The following is a 16,408-nucleotide window of genomic DNA, read 5'->3' as shown; positions in this document are numbered from 1 at the left end:
TGAATCCACACCATGTCTAAAGGCTTTATTTGAAGATTCAAGGCACTCTGGATTCCTGATAGCAGTTCGCACAGACCCTGGATTTTCGGGCCACTCTGACTCATGGGAGCTGAGTCAGAGCCGGAGGTACCGAGGCTGCATTTCAAAAATAAATTCATTTTTATAGCGCGCTAATCTTACATCACTCGTGGCTATTTTTAACCAAGAACGTGTCATTTATAAAGGTTCTTGCGTTGCGAGCTGTGAGTCACAGTTGACAGGATGTGAAATGGGGGGAGGGGGGGATTCAATATGGGGGTCATTTAACCAGACAGGATTGATGTGGAGCGAGAGCTGCAGTCATATAACCACTTCCTTGTTAAACTTTTGGAAGAGGGAGGGTGGACTGAGCCCCTTTTATGCACGCCAGAACGACCCGGCGCTCTGTTCAAGTCAATAACGACGTCTACGGATTTCAAACGCTGCCCATTATTTCTCTCTGGGACGGTTAATGGATATTCAGAGGAATTTACAACACGTTCTCATTTACCGATGATCACTCAGAGACCACAAGAGTACTTCCGTTTTTGACAAAGCAACATGCTCACTTGTGAGACCGGAACTGTTCCACTTTCACTCCTATAGAGATGAAGTATGTGGCTCTATCTTGGTCGACCTTTGATTTAACATCAGAGAAATCAAAACATCGGTGATATTTATATCGTGTCTCACTTACGTCTTAACTTTTTACCGGGGAGAAAAAAGATCACATTTGAGTGACAAATTGTACTCGCGTCCTCTGATTTTAAATCGCAAAGCTACGCAAAATACATATAGTGTAGCAGGTCTGGATATATATACAGTATTATTATATTATATTATATTATATTATCTCATCTCATTACCTCTAGCCGCTTTATCCTGTTCTACAGGGTCGCAGGCAAGCTGGAGCCTATCCCAGCTGACTACGGGCGAAAGGCGGGGTACACCCTGGACAAGTCGCCAGGTCATCACAGGGCTGACACATAGACACAGACAACCATTCACACTCACATTCACACCTACGCTCAATTTAGAGTCACCAGTTAACCTAACCTGCATGTCTTTGGACTGTGGGGGAAACCGGAGCACCCGGAGGAAACCCACGCGGACACGGGGAGAACATGCAAACTCCGCACAGAAAGGCCCTCGCTGGCCACGGGGCTCGAACCCGGACCTTCTTGCTGTGAGGCGACAGCGCTAACCACTACACCACTGTGCCGCCTATATTATATTATATTATATTATATTATATTATATTATATTATACAGACACATCCACAGAAAAAAAAAAAAACACAAGTTAATGAAAAAAATTTGAATTTTGAACCGGTTCGCCATTTTGTCAGCGGGAAAACACGTGGAGTGACATCATTGGAGTGAAATATCGGGAATTATTATCCATACAGGACACTTTTTCCATGGAATAAAAACATGTGTTCTATCCCCTTCTAGTGGGCTTACTGATGGCATGCAATATCGTTATCAAAATCACTTATCCTCTGTGTATAACACCACTCTTCCCAACGGAGAACGAGCGTGCAATATTGTTATAATACTGCATGCTGTCATGACAACATGACGTCACACGTCGGCGCTCACGCGAAGATCCAATGACAAAACTTTTCTGTTGCGCATGAGCACAATCGTTTCTTTGTCGGCCAGGAAAGAGAGAAGATCCAGTGAAAGGTTTAAGCATAAAGTAAATAAACTGAAACTAAAGACGCACTGAACACCCGAAAGGCTACCAAAACGTCATTAGATATTCTTCACGCATATTTACAAGAGAAAAACATACCAACGGACATCGAAAAACTGGAAAAGAGACACGTCGGAGATGTAAAATTTCCACACTAGTGAGTGACCGTGACAGTTTGTAAACAAACATGGCCGCCAGGTTTGCTTCATTAAATATGGAAGATTTTGAGAGAATTTTGGCTGCCGGTCGCTCCGTTGTGTGTAGCTGTAGATGTTGATTTTAAAAGTAACTCAGTAAATTACAGAGGGAAATGAATACTTAAGTATGAGTGAAAAATATCGTAGTGAGCGTGCAGCATGGAAGAAGAGTCTGGAGACAGAAATCTTAGTTTCTCGGTCGTTAGCCTGTGCTACTGATGAACGCTACACCGGCTGGAAGGTGACTTCACTGCCGCGCTAACAGCGCCAACTTGCAGGTAAGCTAGCATTGGCCTTCGAGAATGCTGATATGAAGAGTGTGTAATAATAGTAATAATAATAATAATAGCTGGCTTTTTTCATGGTATATCAGATATATTCCATTCAGCTACTCGTCTTCGACTCATTCAGTATCATGCTAGCTGAATGGAATATATCTGATATACCATGAAAATAAAGCCAGCCAATATTATTAGTATTATCCATACTAATGAAAATGTTAATAACAATTATTATCCATACAGGACACTTTTTTGATGGAATAAAAACGTGTCCCATTCCCTTCTAGCGGGTTTCATTCATTTGGTTTGACAGCATGCAATATTGTTAGCATATCGCTTATCCTACATGCATTACGTCACTCTACCCAATGCAGAATGAGCGTTGGGTATGGTTTACGATATTGCATGGTTGTCAAGACAACATGACATCACACGTCGGAGACATAAAAGTTCCGCGCTAGCGAGCGACTGGGACAATCTGTAAACAAACATGGCCGCCAGGTTTGCTTCGTTAAATACGGAAGATTTTGAGAGAATTTTGAAAAAGAAAGACGCGTTGAACACCCGAAAGGAATGTGTATGAATAATAATAATAATAATAATAATAATAATAATAATATTGGGCGACACAGTGGTGTAGTGGTTAGCGCTGTTGCCTCACAGCAAGAAGGTCCGGGTTCGAGCCCCGTGGCCGGCGAGGACCTTTCTGTGTGGAGTTTGCATGTTCTCCCCGTGTCCGCGTGGGTTTCCTCCGGGTGCTCCGGTTTCCCCCACAGTCCAAAGACATGCAGGTTAGGTTAACTGGTGACTCTAAATTGACCGTAGGTGTGAATGTGAGTGTGAATGGTTGTCTGTGTCTATGTGTCAGCCCTGTGATGACCTGGCGACTTGTCCAGGGTGTACCCCGCCTTTCGCCCGTAGTCAGCTGGGATAGGCTCCAGCTCGCCTGCGACCCTGTAGAACAGGATAAAGCGGCTAGAGATAATGAGATGAGATAAGATGAGATAATAATATTGGCTGGCTTTTTGTTTTTGACTTATCTTCGACTCTTTCAGTATCATGCTAGCTGAATGGATTATATCTGATAGACCACTCAACGCTAGTCAGTGTTATTTAAATATGTCACAAAAAAAACGTGAGTTTTTCAACACGAGAAGATAAACTTCATATCTTCAAGCCAGCGTGTGATTTTCTTTTTATTATGTCGACACATTCACAAACAAAAAGTCCCCAAATTTATCAAAACAATTCATCGATTTCCTCACGACTGACATATAGAGATGTCACGGTTTTGGTTCTCCGTGTCCCGGATGGAGTTTGTGTGAAAAATACGAGTGGCGTATTTCCCAGTAAAACACAAGAAAAAACAGCTTTGTATCATTTCTACGCAATTAACACTCCTTGTTTGAGCTCGAGCTGTTCCTTGGAGTGCCGCATCACTGCGTGTTGTTTTCCCTGTGGTAACACACCTGAATAACTTGCTAATTAGCAGATGAGCTGAAGCATGCTTGCGGAAATCTAAAAAAAAAAAAAAAGAAGAAGAAGTCCGGTCCATCATTTTCCAGCTGCTGTTTACTGAAGCTCCCGATTTCCATCAGTTCAGTCCAAACTTCTCAGCAACGTTTCACAAACCTGTTAGCGGATATTGATTCTAAAGGATATTTCATCAAACCCGAACACTACTTCCTCCTGGAAATGGCATACTGAAGACAAACTACAAGCTGCCTGATCTGCAAATGCAAACCCCTCTCGCTGTCTATCTATCTGGTCAATCACGTTTGCTGTAGAGTTCTCGGTCTGCACCTAAAGTGAAATCTGACCTCAAAACACGCGAAACTGAAACTGGCAAGGTTTAATATCGTATCATTTCTCCTAAATAAAGCAAAGCCCCCTTGGAGAGGCAATCGAGGCCAAACGGCTCTCCTCTGTTCCGATCAGAGCAGGTACCGAGATCGTGCCTCGTGACCAAATTCCTCTTGACGGCTTATAGAAGCTTGGATGGAGATGGTCACCAGGGATCATGTGATTTTGCCTCCGTTGTAATCACAAAGACGAACGGATAGATGTTTCAGCAGTAGTGTCTATCCATAGTTGTCTAGCATTCAGTGATCTAGTGGAGGAGCTCGCAAACTTTCTGCACCCATTGACCCTCTCCAAAGGAACAAAACGTTCAAGGATCTTCTTATGATCATCCTCATTTGTATTAATAAATCGCATTTACAGTTAAAGGTTCTGACTGCAAAGTTGAATTCTGGGTAAAATGTTCTATTTCTATTGCTGTTTCCAGATGTTTGGCCCCTACACACACACACACACACACACACACACCGTGTATACTACGTGTAAATGTCTTGCCGAGATAAAAACCATCCCGCGTTTTACGATTCCGGAGATCACCGAAGCAAGTGAACGACAATATCACGTGACCACCAGGGGGCGTTTGATCTACTTTTAACCAAAACAAGTTGACGAGTCGGCTCTCCCGCCAGCGGAAAAGAAAAGGAAAGCCTGCCTAGTGAGCGCAACTGCAAGATAGAGCAAGGTCGTTGCTCTGACGCGTCATTTTTCTGGACAGATAACTAAATCATTCTAGCTAGCGCTTAGCTATCTTAGCCTTGGAATGCATGGGCTCGAATCCACGGTAGCGAGCATGGCGTTATGCACCTAATGTTTTGATCTTACAGAGAAAGAAACGAGAACACAAAAGCAGTGACAGAGAAGAGATATAAATATTTGTCGTTTTTTTCACGGATCTATTCGCGAACGTCAACCACAAATTACATCCCTGCGACTCAAAACTATCCGAGGTCGATGCGGAGTTATGATGTTTTCCGCGAGTCGCCATCTTGGTGTGACGCAGTTCCATAGTTATGCTAATTAGTTAAAGCTCCTCCCTCGTGTTCGGCTGTTTCCTGTTTCCGTAGGGCCGTACTCATACTGTTTACCTCAAGAGGGAGGAAAACGGTCACAAAACGGAGAAAACCGACCCTCAGGACATCAAAATGATCACATCTTGTCCGCGTAATATCGTTCTTGCGGGACATAGGAAAATGCCATTGACAATAAAACAATTTTAAAATTTCAGATGACTTTGCAGTCAGTACCATTAACGTTACTAATTTAATACTTGTTTTTACCACGGTTCTCGCGGTTTCCACCGTTTTCTTTTACTTCATTCTCCAGCAAAAGGCTGTCACAATGCTAACGTTTTTATTAGCCAAATAAGGTCCAAGCTCTCTTGTTACTCTCCTGCTAACACAATAGCCACCTCACAACAAAACATGTTGAGAGAAGGGAAAAAACAACCACAAGCACACACACATTAGCTCATAGCTAAACACTAGCTGACAACTTGCTAACTTTTTACCAAGGCCATAAATACAATCTGCTCCATCAGAAACTTTCTTAGAAAAGGATAATTACGACAGCGAGCTGTTTTCTGTGGGAATATACACTAGTTTGTGTCTGTATTAACACACTTGACAAGTTAACTAGCTTGCTGTACTCCTCTTACATTTTGTTAGCTCCAGTTTTTAGCTGTCAATAAGGTTTCCATGGTCAAGCTAATGCGTTAGTTGGTGTTCGGAACATTATAGGTTCAAAAAAATGACAGGAATACCAAAAGAACCACTCGTTTATGCCCTTCGGTAAACTTCTCACCCCTCCATTGCTCATCTGTACGCTTGGATTGCGTCCTGTCCCTATTGTAAAGTCACTTTGGATAAAAGCGTCTGCCAAATGAACAGACACAAATGGAATGTAAATGCAGATCAGACGAGGTCAGCTGTGGTCATGAAAGGCCAGAGTCCAGTTTCAATAACATGTCAAGCCTCCTCGTAGAGATCTAGATCACACCAAGTGTTTCGATTTCAAGCCCCCAAAAAGGCATCAAACCCTGATCAGTTGGAGCAGATGTTGGCTCATGAAAGGGGAACTCAACTTGGCAGAAAAACCAGTGCAGTTGGTCACTACTTTGCTGAACTCCAGATCTCCAGAAGCACAGTTTGGTTCTCTTGGCTTCATTCATGGAAATCAGATGAACGTTGGACCAACAAGGAAGCAAGTCTATGTTTTAAGTTCGAACTTCAAGCCACGTTGAAACTATGTCAAGTGGTGCAACGAATATCTTTTTAGTACACCATAAACTCAAATACAGCGGCCAACTAGGCTATGATTGAACTTGCTACTTGCTACTGGCTGCTGGAGTTCAGCACACTGGTCACCAACTTCAATTCTGGAGATTAACATTTCTACCAAGTTCAATTTCCAAAATCAATCAGCCACCAGGTCGATAAGGTGCTTTTGGGTCTTGGAGTTGAGCAGGTGTGACTGATTGAGGGGACTAAACTTGGCAGGAAATGAGATTTCCAGCAATGAATTTGGTGACAACTGTGCTGAACTCCAAATCTCCAAGTCTCCAGTACAGCTCTGTTTGTTCTACGCAAGGTTTCTTTACTCCAGTCTTGGAGGCCCATTGGTCTACAAAGTTCTGGGGCTTCTGTACTCATAAACCCAACCAATTAACAAATCCTGAGGTGTGAAACTTGAACCTCTGCTGGGCATTGGATGTCCAAGACTGGAACTGAGAAACCTTGGTATAATGGATCTTCTTGACTGGAGTCCAACAGGTTCTTGCTTTGCTTTGCTGATGAGACAAGCACAACTCATTTTGCTGCATCTGTTCATCAGCTATTCCCAATCTTATCAAACCATGTCAGAACCAGGAAGCAACACCAACCCAAACGGCATTTCAATTAAACCAGGTCACAACTTACCAGACCACGCCGAACGCCCCGTATCCGATAGGCCGATCAGGTTCGATGTCCAGCTGCTGCTGTAGATGGTGTTGATGGTGATGATGGTGCGCCTTGATGGCCGCAGCCTGCACCTGAGCGGGCGCCGCAGCCGCAGCCGGACCAGGAGCCTGTCCGGGTGCGGGCGACGGAAAGTATGGTTGCTGCTGCTGCTGCTGACTCGGGTTGAGCATGACGGCAGCGGACGCATGTTGCTGCTGAACAGGATGGACGGCAGCAGCCGAACCCGGAGCTGGATGCTGCTGTTGCTGCTGCTGCTGTTGTTGGAGATGGTGTTGCCCGGCATGGTGGTGGTGCTGGTGATGGATCTGGTGCGGTGGGGGAAGGTGCGCCAACTGGTGATGGTGGTGTGGATGGTGGGCTGCTGACGCCACAGCCGAAGCGCCTCCGCTGTAAGCCGCCATCATTTTAGCCGCGTTCGCAGCCGTGGTCCCGCAAAGAGCCATACGCACTCTGGGAGAGCCAGGAAGGATGTCGGGGAAGCAAGAAAACAAGATCCGAGGACGAAGGCGAATCCTCACAAGCCGAGATGAGGACAGACGACGCAGCCAGGTGGTCAAGCGGTCATGGATCGAGGCAAATTTTGAAAAGTGACCAAGATGTCATATCAGCGTGACGAGTGAGAGGAGAGTCACTCCCATTTTGGCCAGCTTTATCTCCTGCAAGATCTGACCTACTTCTGAGAAGATCTATCTATCTATCTATCTATCTATCTACTTTGCAGGCATTCAGAGGAACCCTACGAGAAATGAACAACAACAAGAAGAAGAACAAAAAGAAAGCTAAACTAAATCAAAATAATGTTTGATGTGATGGAAAAACTCCCTCTCCCCCCGTGGTGGATGATCCAGTGCGCGGCCTTAGATCTCCCACATGGTGGAGGTGGGAAGCACCTGGCCTCGCATCTGCTCCACCTTCGGCTTGATTTCCCTCTCCTGCAGTGTGAAAGGGGGAAACCGACGGATGTGTGTCAGCGTGTGGAATTCTGCATTCATCTTTTAGATCTCACAGCTCGCCATGTCGGCTGATCCATGCACCGAGGCCGCGTCCACAGCCGGGACTGCATGCGGGATTCGAACCAAGAGCAAGTTATTTTACGCACGGCTGCAAAGTCGACCAAATTCCCTCCATATATGCCAAATCGGTGCCTATGGATCTACTCTTCTAATTCTAATCATCAAGGTGGATATTTATGTGTGATTCTTCTTCTTCTTCTCTTATTATTATTATTATTATTCTCTTCCTGTCATGCACTCCGAAATTGTTATTTTCTTGCACTCAGGAAAAGAAACAATCCAACATCAGAAGTGCCAAAGCACTACAGGATACTATGTATCCAAAATCCCCATGGTGGTGATCAGAAGGTGGTGAGAGCAATCCCTTCCCTGGAAGCAGGAAAAAAAAAAATAACAAAAAACAATTTCTCCCAAGGTAGCAGTCAACTTATTTTCCCCATCGATTCCTCTATGTGTGTGTGTGTATGTGCATATATATATATATGTGTGTGTGTATATATATATGTGTGTGTGTGTGTATATATATGTGTGTGTGTGTGTATATATATATATATATGTGTGTGTGTGTGTATATATATATATATATGTGTGTGTGTTTGCTTCCACTACAGCGTTGTTATTAATAATTGTATCCAAGCGCGCAAATCATAAATCCAGTTAAGCAAAAAAAAAAAAATCCAAGTATTCCCAGCAATAGAAAAAAAAAACATCCAGTGTTGCTGGCAGTGACAAAACAAGCACTCAGTGTCCTCCTCGGCTCACCCTCTAGCCGGATGGTGCTGCCAGGACCTAAAGGCACACGCTCAAATCATGGCTCGGTCCCAAATCCTAGTTTGTTCCCTACACTGGTGCCTTCCTGAGAATAAACCCAGCCTTCCACGCGCCCAACCTTCTAAGTGCACTCCGATTCATCAAATCGACCTTTTTGGTACTCTGCCTCGCACGCACTTTGGAACGCCTCCCTCCCAGCTGTGATTGACCAAGCTGTGACCAATCACAGAGCGAGTTTCGCGTTCATTGGAGCACGCGAGCCAATCAGCTGCCAGAGAAGCAGAGACAGGCTGAACGTTTGAGTGCGAAACTGACGCCATTACGGCTCTACGAAGCGGCTGAGCTTCTGCATGTTTGAACCGAGCGACACGGAAATCTTGAGCCGGAATGGCGCTGAAAGGAGCGTCAGTTTCACGCGGATGAGATGAGGCGAGGCGAATCGACCAATTGTCAGCCGCCACTTGAAGCGCATTTCTGGGATGAAATGATTGCCACCATTCGCTGGCCAATTATTCTTCAAATCGTTGATGTGCCGAGGGTAAAAGGTAAAAGGCGGCCAAGTTTGTGTGATCATGATTCATGCAACTTTATTGTCTTTGTCTGTGGATACAAAAAAAGAGTCAAAGCCTCCAGTCTAAGAATGAATAAGTAAATAAAACTCACAGAGAAATTAAATGCACATGGGGTCTTGGAGTCCTTGCTTGGGTGAAATAAAATACTATTTTGAGGTCTTTTCTAAACTTTTGCTCATATTACATGTTCATAAATGTTTTATAAATATGGTATAAGTGACCACAGGATGACATTATTACACTGTAATAATACTGAGTGATCAGTCAAGCTGCCAAACAGAGCTGGAGTCAACAATCGAAGGAATTATTTTCACTTTTTTAAAAAAAATTAAAAAAAAAAAAGTCTTGCACCTTTAGGAACTGAAAAAAAAAATATGATGGAAGGTGCATACAGGGGCGGCACGGTGGTGTAGTGGTTAGCGCTGTCGCCTCACAGCAAGAAGGTCCGGGTTCGAGCCCCGGGGCCGGCGAGGGCCTTTCTGTGCGGAGTTTGCATGTTCTCCCCGTGTCCGCGTGGGTTTCCTCTGGGTGCTCCGGTTTCCCCCACAGTCCAAAGACATGCAGGTTAGGTTAACTGGTGACTCTAAATTGACCGTAGGTGTGAATGGGAGTGTGAATGGTTGTCTGTGTCTATGTGTCAGCCCTGTGATGACCTGGCGACTTGTCCAGGGTGTACCCCGCCTTTCGCCCGTAGTCAGCTGGGATAGGCTCCAGCTTGCCTGCGACCCTGTAGAACAAGCGGCTAGAGATAATGAGGTGAGATGAGATGAGATGAGGTGCATACAGGTTTTAAAAAAAAGCCGACCACAACCACATCGTCAACAGTTCTTTCCTGACAGCGTATAACACGAAACATTTTACACAACGACTTTCTCTGTCACTATTGCTAACTTTAAAGTGCATATCCTGGACCAATTTCGGGGGTGTTTTTTTATATGAAAGTACGTCCCTTTACACACTCATCCAGAAGGGTAATTTTGCACAAGGCCGTCTGTCTACAGCAGAAAAAAATCAAATAACAAAACGCGTCTGGAAAAATCCCAAGGGAGTCTGGAGCCAGATTGAGCCAGATTCGTGACGTCACGTGCGGATCCGCCACCAGGCTGAGAGACAAACACAGGAACAACTAATTTAGAGTATAGTCTCTCTTATTTCTTACCCTGGCAACAGTCAACTTGTGAATTGCCGATTTTCTTGGTCTTTTTCTCGGCTTTGCTTGGTCCTCGGCTTCGAGGGCCTCGGTGGATGTGGCACTTCGCCTTCTGTCAGGGCAGACGAACACGGCTGGCTCCTTTGGTGACGCTGACACAGATGGAGACGGTGTTGCTTTGGGCATTCTGACAGATGGAACTGCGTCTTTTTTCAGATCAAGTTGCTTCTTGAAGCCCATTTCCCACTGCAAATAGTTCTCAAAATCGTTGGGCTTTATGAAGTGAGCCCCGTATATGATGCCGTGGTCTGTTGCATGTTGCCAGTTTTTCCGGGTGCCTCGCGTGAAGCGCTCCCATTTCTCTCTCATTGTCCGGTCTTTTGGAAAACGATGAGTACTAATCCCATCAAGATTGGTGTTGCTACACCCTCCTACGATACAGCTGTTAACCATTTTAATAATTACGTGATAACGTTGAAGAACTTTGCAGAAAACCACCAGGTCGTTTTCTCATAAACAAACCAACGCTGACATGGGATTCAGAAGGAGGCGTCCCGCACACGACGTCCCGAAAATCAATGTTTGCCGGGAAATCCAAATGCAAAGTTTTTTCAGAGGCAGACCAATTCGCTTCAAATGGCTTGATTTCAACTGAATTTTTCTGGTATTACGAAAGGTAAAAAAAAATTGCACAAAATGCAAAATGTGACAGATATTTGACCAAAGTTTAATATAAAATAAGAGAATTACATTGATCTTGTTCCTGAATTTACCCAAGATGTGCCCTTTAAAGGCAGGGTAAGCTATTTATAGAGAGACTGTGCCGAGGAGCTCACAGATGTCTTTACAGACATCTTCAACATCTCGTTGAGCCAGGCTGTTATCCCCGCATGCCTCAAAACCACCACCATCATCCCGGTCCCGAAGTAGCCGTCTCCCTCCTGCTTCAATGACTCCCGCCTGTCGCACTCACTCCCATCCTCATGAAGTGCTTCGAGCAGCTAGTCATGCGGCATATCAAGTCTGCCCTCCCCCCTGCCCTGGACCCTTTCCAATTTGCATATCAGTCCAACCGTTCGACCGATGACGCCATCTCCACTGCCCTCCACTCAGTCCTCACCCACCTGGAGACAAAAGATGTCTCCAGTATGTCAGAATGCTGTTCATAGACTTTAGCTCAGCATTCAACACAATCATTCCTCAGCAGCTCATTCATAAACTGGACCAGCTGGGACTCAACACCTCCCTGTGCAACTGGCTGCTGGACTTCCTGATGGGGAGACCACAGGCTGTACAGGTCGGCAGCAACTCCTCCAGCACCATCACATTGAACACAGGGGCCCCCCAAGGATGTGTGCTAAGCTCCCTCCTCTTCAACAATGGTGATGAGACAATCTACAGGAGTGAGGTGAGCCGCTTGGCCATGTGGTGCAAGGACAACAATCTCCGTCTGAATGTGGAGAAGACGAAGGAGATTGTTGTGGACTTCAGGAGAGCGCACACCCAGCATGCTCCATTATCTATCGACGGTGCTGCAGTGGAGAGGGTGAGCAGCACTAAGTTTCTGGGTGTGCACATCTCTGAAGACCTGTCCTGGAGCAACAACACCACATCACTGGCCAAAAAAGCCCAACAGCGTCTGTACTTCCTCCACAAACTGAGGAGAGCAAGAGCCCCGGCCCCCATCATGCACACTTTCTACAGAGGCACCATCGAGAACATTCTGACCAGCTGTATCACCGTGTGGTACGGCGCCTGCACCATGTCCTGCTGCAAGACTCTGCAGCGCATCGTGAGAGCAGCTGAGAGGATCATTGGTGTCTCTCTCCCTTCTCTAATGGATATTTATAACTCCCGCCTCACCTGCGAAGCCATCAGGATTGCAGGTGACCCCACCCACCCATCTCATAGCCTCTTCAGCCTGCTGCCGTCGGGGAGGAGACTGCGGAGTCTCCCGGCCAAAACCAGCAGGCTCAAGAACAGTTTCTTTCACCAGGCAGTCAGGAGGCTCAACTCCCTCCCTGTTCTGCCCCTCCTCCCCCCTCTGCCCCCTGCCACAGATTCTGTCCGCACACCCCCTGCCCCCCCTTCAGCATCTGACATGTCATCCTCACAGTTACCCCCCCCAACACACACACGCACACACATACATCGTTCATTAACACACTGAACTCAGGGACCGCACATCTCACTTTACCTCGCTCATTTGCACTATTCCGCACTACCTCACCTTAACAGCTGCTAGTTTGTTTATACTGCTTATTTCATGTTTACCTGCTATACCTCAAGTGCCCTTGAATGTTTGTTTATTTGCACCAATTTACGTGTGTGTGTGTGTGTGTGTGTGTGTGTGTGTGCGTGTGTGTGTGTGTGTATGTACACTGGTGCTTAAAAGTTTGTGAACCCTTTAGAATTTTCTATATTTCTGCAAAAATATGACCCAAAACATCATCAGATTTTCACACAAGTCCTAAAAGTAGATAAAGAGAACCCAGTTAAACAAATGAGACAAAAATATTATACTTGGTCATTTATTTATTGAGGAAAATGATCCAATATTACATGTCTGTGAGTGTCAAAAGTATGAGAACCTTTGCTTTCAGTATCTGGTGTGACCCCCTTGTGCAGCAATAACTGCAACTAAATGTTTCCGGTATCTGTTGATCAGTCCTGCACACCGGCTTGGAGGAATTTTAGCCCGTTCCTCTGTACAGGACAGCTTCAACTCTGGGATGTTGGTGGGTTTCCTCACATGAACTGCTCGCTTCAGGTCCTTCCAGAACATTTTGATTGGATTAAGGTCAGGACTTTGACTTGGCCATTCCAAAACATGAACTTTATTCTTCTTTAACCATTCTTTGGTAAAACGACTTGTGTGCTTAGGGTCGTTGTCTTGCTGCATGACCCACCTTCTCTTGAAATTCAGTTTGTGGACAGATGTCCTGACATTTTCCTTTAGAATTCCCTGGTATAATTCAGAATTCATTGCTCCATCAATGATGGCAAGCCGTCCTGGCCCAGATGCAGCAAAACAGGCCCAAAACATGATACTACCACCACCATGTTTCACAGATGGGATAAGGTTGTTATGCTGGAATGCAGTGTTTTCCTTTCTCCAAACCTAACGCTTCTCATTTAAACCAAATTGTTCTATTTTGGGCTCAGCCGTCCACAAAACATTTTTCCAATAGCCTTCTGGCTTGTCCATGTGATCTTTAGCAAACTGCAGACACGCAGCAAGTTTTTTGGAGAGCAGTGGCTTTCTCCTTGCAACCCTGTCATGCATACCATTGTTGTTCTGTGTTCTCCTGATGGTGGACTCATGAACATTAACATTAGCCAATGTGAGAGAGGCCTTCAGTTGCTTAGAAGTTACCCTGGGGTCCTTTGTGACCTCGCCAACTATTACACACCTTGCTCTTGGAGCGATCTTTGTTGGTCGACCACTCCTGGGGAGGGTAACAATGGTCTTGAATTTCCTCCATTTGTACACAATCTGTCTGACTGTGGATTGGTGGAGTCCAAACTCTTTAGAGATGGTTTTGTAACCTTTTCCAGCCTGATGAGCATCAACAACGCTTTTTCTGAGGTCCTCAGAAATCTCCTTTGTTCGTGCCATGATACACTTCCACAAACATGTGTTGTGAAGATCAGACTTTGATAGATCCCTGTTCTTGAAATAAAACAGGGTGCCCACTCACACCTGATTTGTCATCCAATTGATTGAAAACACCGGACTCTAATTTCACCTTCAAATTAACTGCTAATCCTAGAGGTTCACATACTTTTGCCACTCACAGATATGTAATATTGGATCATTTTCCTCAATAAATAAATGACCAAGTATCATATTTTCATCTAATTTGTTTAACTGGGTTCTCTTTATCTACTTTTAGGACTTGTGTGAAAATCTGATGATGTTTTAGGTCACATTTATGCAGAAATATAGAAAATTCTAAAGGGTTCGCAAACTTTCAAGCACCACTGTATTTATATATGAGTGTTTAGTCTACGTCTAGTTCTTATCTAGAGTGTTTTATACTGTTTATATTGTTTGTCTGAGTGTTTAGTCTATGTATAGTTCTTAACTAGAGTGTTTATACTGTTTATATTGTTTGTTTTTTTTCAATTATTCTATTTTTATTTTTATTTATTGCATTGCCTGTTTGCACCGTGGGTCAGAGAGGACTGAAATTTCATCTGTGCTGTATGTCGAGCATGTATAGCATATTTGACAATAAACTTGACTTGACTTGATTTATTTTTGAAATATTTCTGTTACATTACAGGAATTTAGCAGACGTGCTTATCCAGAGCGGTGTACAACGAGTATACACACTATCTGGGGAGTAGTTAGAGGTTTGGTGCCTTGCTCAAGGGAACTTCAGCCATGGATTTTCCTGCCAGTTCTGGGAACCAAACCCACAACCTTTTGGGTCCGAAAGGCTGCAATGCTTTTGTGCCCAAGGACTGGGGGCAGCCATGTCCTGAAGCTTAAAGAAGCAGCTTTGAGTCCAAAGGGTCACCGGTTTGATTCCTGGGACCGGCAGGAAAAATGTGAACTCTTCCATCCCTCTGTATCATAGCTCAAGTACCCTTGATTAAGGCACCGAACCCACAATGGCTCCCTGGGTGCTGGAGCACAGCTGCTCACTGCTCAGTTGTGTGTGCTTGCGTGTGTTCACTACTTCAGATGGGCTAAATGCAGAGGACAAATTTCACTGTGCTTGAGTGTACATGTGACCAAATAAAGCAGGCATCACCAAATGGCGGACCTCGGTCCGGATCCAGACCCAGTGATGGTTCTGTCCGGACCCGTGACCAATGGTAAATTCACGAGATTAAGTAATTTTCATGAAGCATTATTTTGGACGGTCGTGGCTATTGACAGCGGGCGCTGCTACTCCAGTTAATACGACAACAGCTTCACTCAGTTGAGCCAATAAAATCGTTAGTTTACCCAGCGCACCACAGCAGAGCAACAAGCAGAGAGGAAGAGAGTTAAGTTCAGAGACAACTGACCGAGACAACATGGCTTGCTCCAAAAGGCGGCGGAAAGTAGACAAGGAAAATCGTTGTTTTAAAGATGAATGGACGGAGAAATATATGTTCATTCTTCCGGCGAGCAGTTCAAAACCAGTGTGCCTCATATGCTCCGAAAACGTGGCATTAATTAAAAGCGACAACGTGAAGCGCCACTACGAAATGAAGCACAGCTCTTTTGAGCAAAGTTATCCCCTGAAGTCCGAGCTGAGGGCACGCAAAATAACCCAACTGCAAGCACAGTATGACAGGTCTACCCGACTCATCACACATACATTTACAGCCCAGCAACGTGCAAACGAATGTTCCTTAAAAGTAGCGTGGATTTTGGGGCAACATAAAAAAACATTTAGTGATGGGACAGTTGTGAAGGAGTGCTTAAACGCCGTTGCTGAGACATTGATCTGCTCATTGATCTGCAAGGAAATGCTGCATTAAGAGAGCATTTTGAGACAACTGACCCTGCTACTTTCTGGTTACAGACTGTTTCTGAGAGTGTGTTCCCTGGTCTAATCAAAGGAACACTGCACACCTTGACTATGTTTGGATCGACTTACAGCCGTGAGTCAGCTTTTTCCACTATGAACATTGTCAAAACCAAGTAGGCTCAACAATGAACACCTACATATCTGCATGAGAATGGCACTCCAACCAAGATTTAAATTACTGGCAGGTCAGCCACATGCCTGTTTTTCTCATTAAGAAAAGTAAAAGAAGAATTAAAAGAGAAAAGTTCAAAGAAAAATGTTCTGTTTGCATTCCCCCCCCCCCAAAAAAGCCACTTGTTTTCTGAAGATGTGGACTTTTTTTTCTTGAAAAGTAGGCCCTCATTTTTTTAGGCTGGGAC

At 44.8% G+C, this 16,408-nt stretch overlaps 1 protein-coding gene across 1 annotated transcript in view; it reads right to left on the bottom strand.

Moving 5' to 3' along the window:
• Positions 1-8,783, bottom strand: part of nlk2 (nemo-like kinase, type 2) — a 269,767-nt gene extending 260,984 nt beyond the window's left edge. Inside the window, exon 1 of the mRNA XM_060897765.1 lies at positions 6,971-8,783. Within this exon, the coding sequence (XP_060753748.1) occupies positions 6,971-7,455 (485 nt within the window). The 5' untranslated portion in view covers positions 7,456-8,783. The remainder of the gene's footprint in view (positions 1-6,970) is intronic.
• Between the last annotated feature and the right edge of the window lie 7,625 nt (positions 8,784-16,408).

The sequence above is a fragment of the Neoarius graeffei genome, chromosome 17 (genome assembly GCF_027579695.1).
Source record: "Neoarius graeffei isolate fNeoGra1 chromosome 17, fNeoGra1.pri, whole genome shotgun sequence".
Classification (NCBI taxonomy): domain Eukaryota; kingdom Metazoa; phylum Chordata; class Actinopteri; order Siluriformes; family Ariidae; genus Neoarius; species Neoarius graeffei.
The sequence above is the reverse complement of the archived record's forward strand: the minus strand, read 5'-3'. Positions and strand labels throughout refer to the sequence as shown.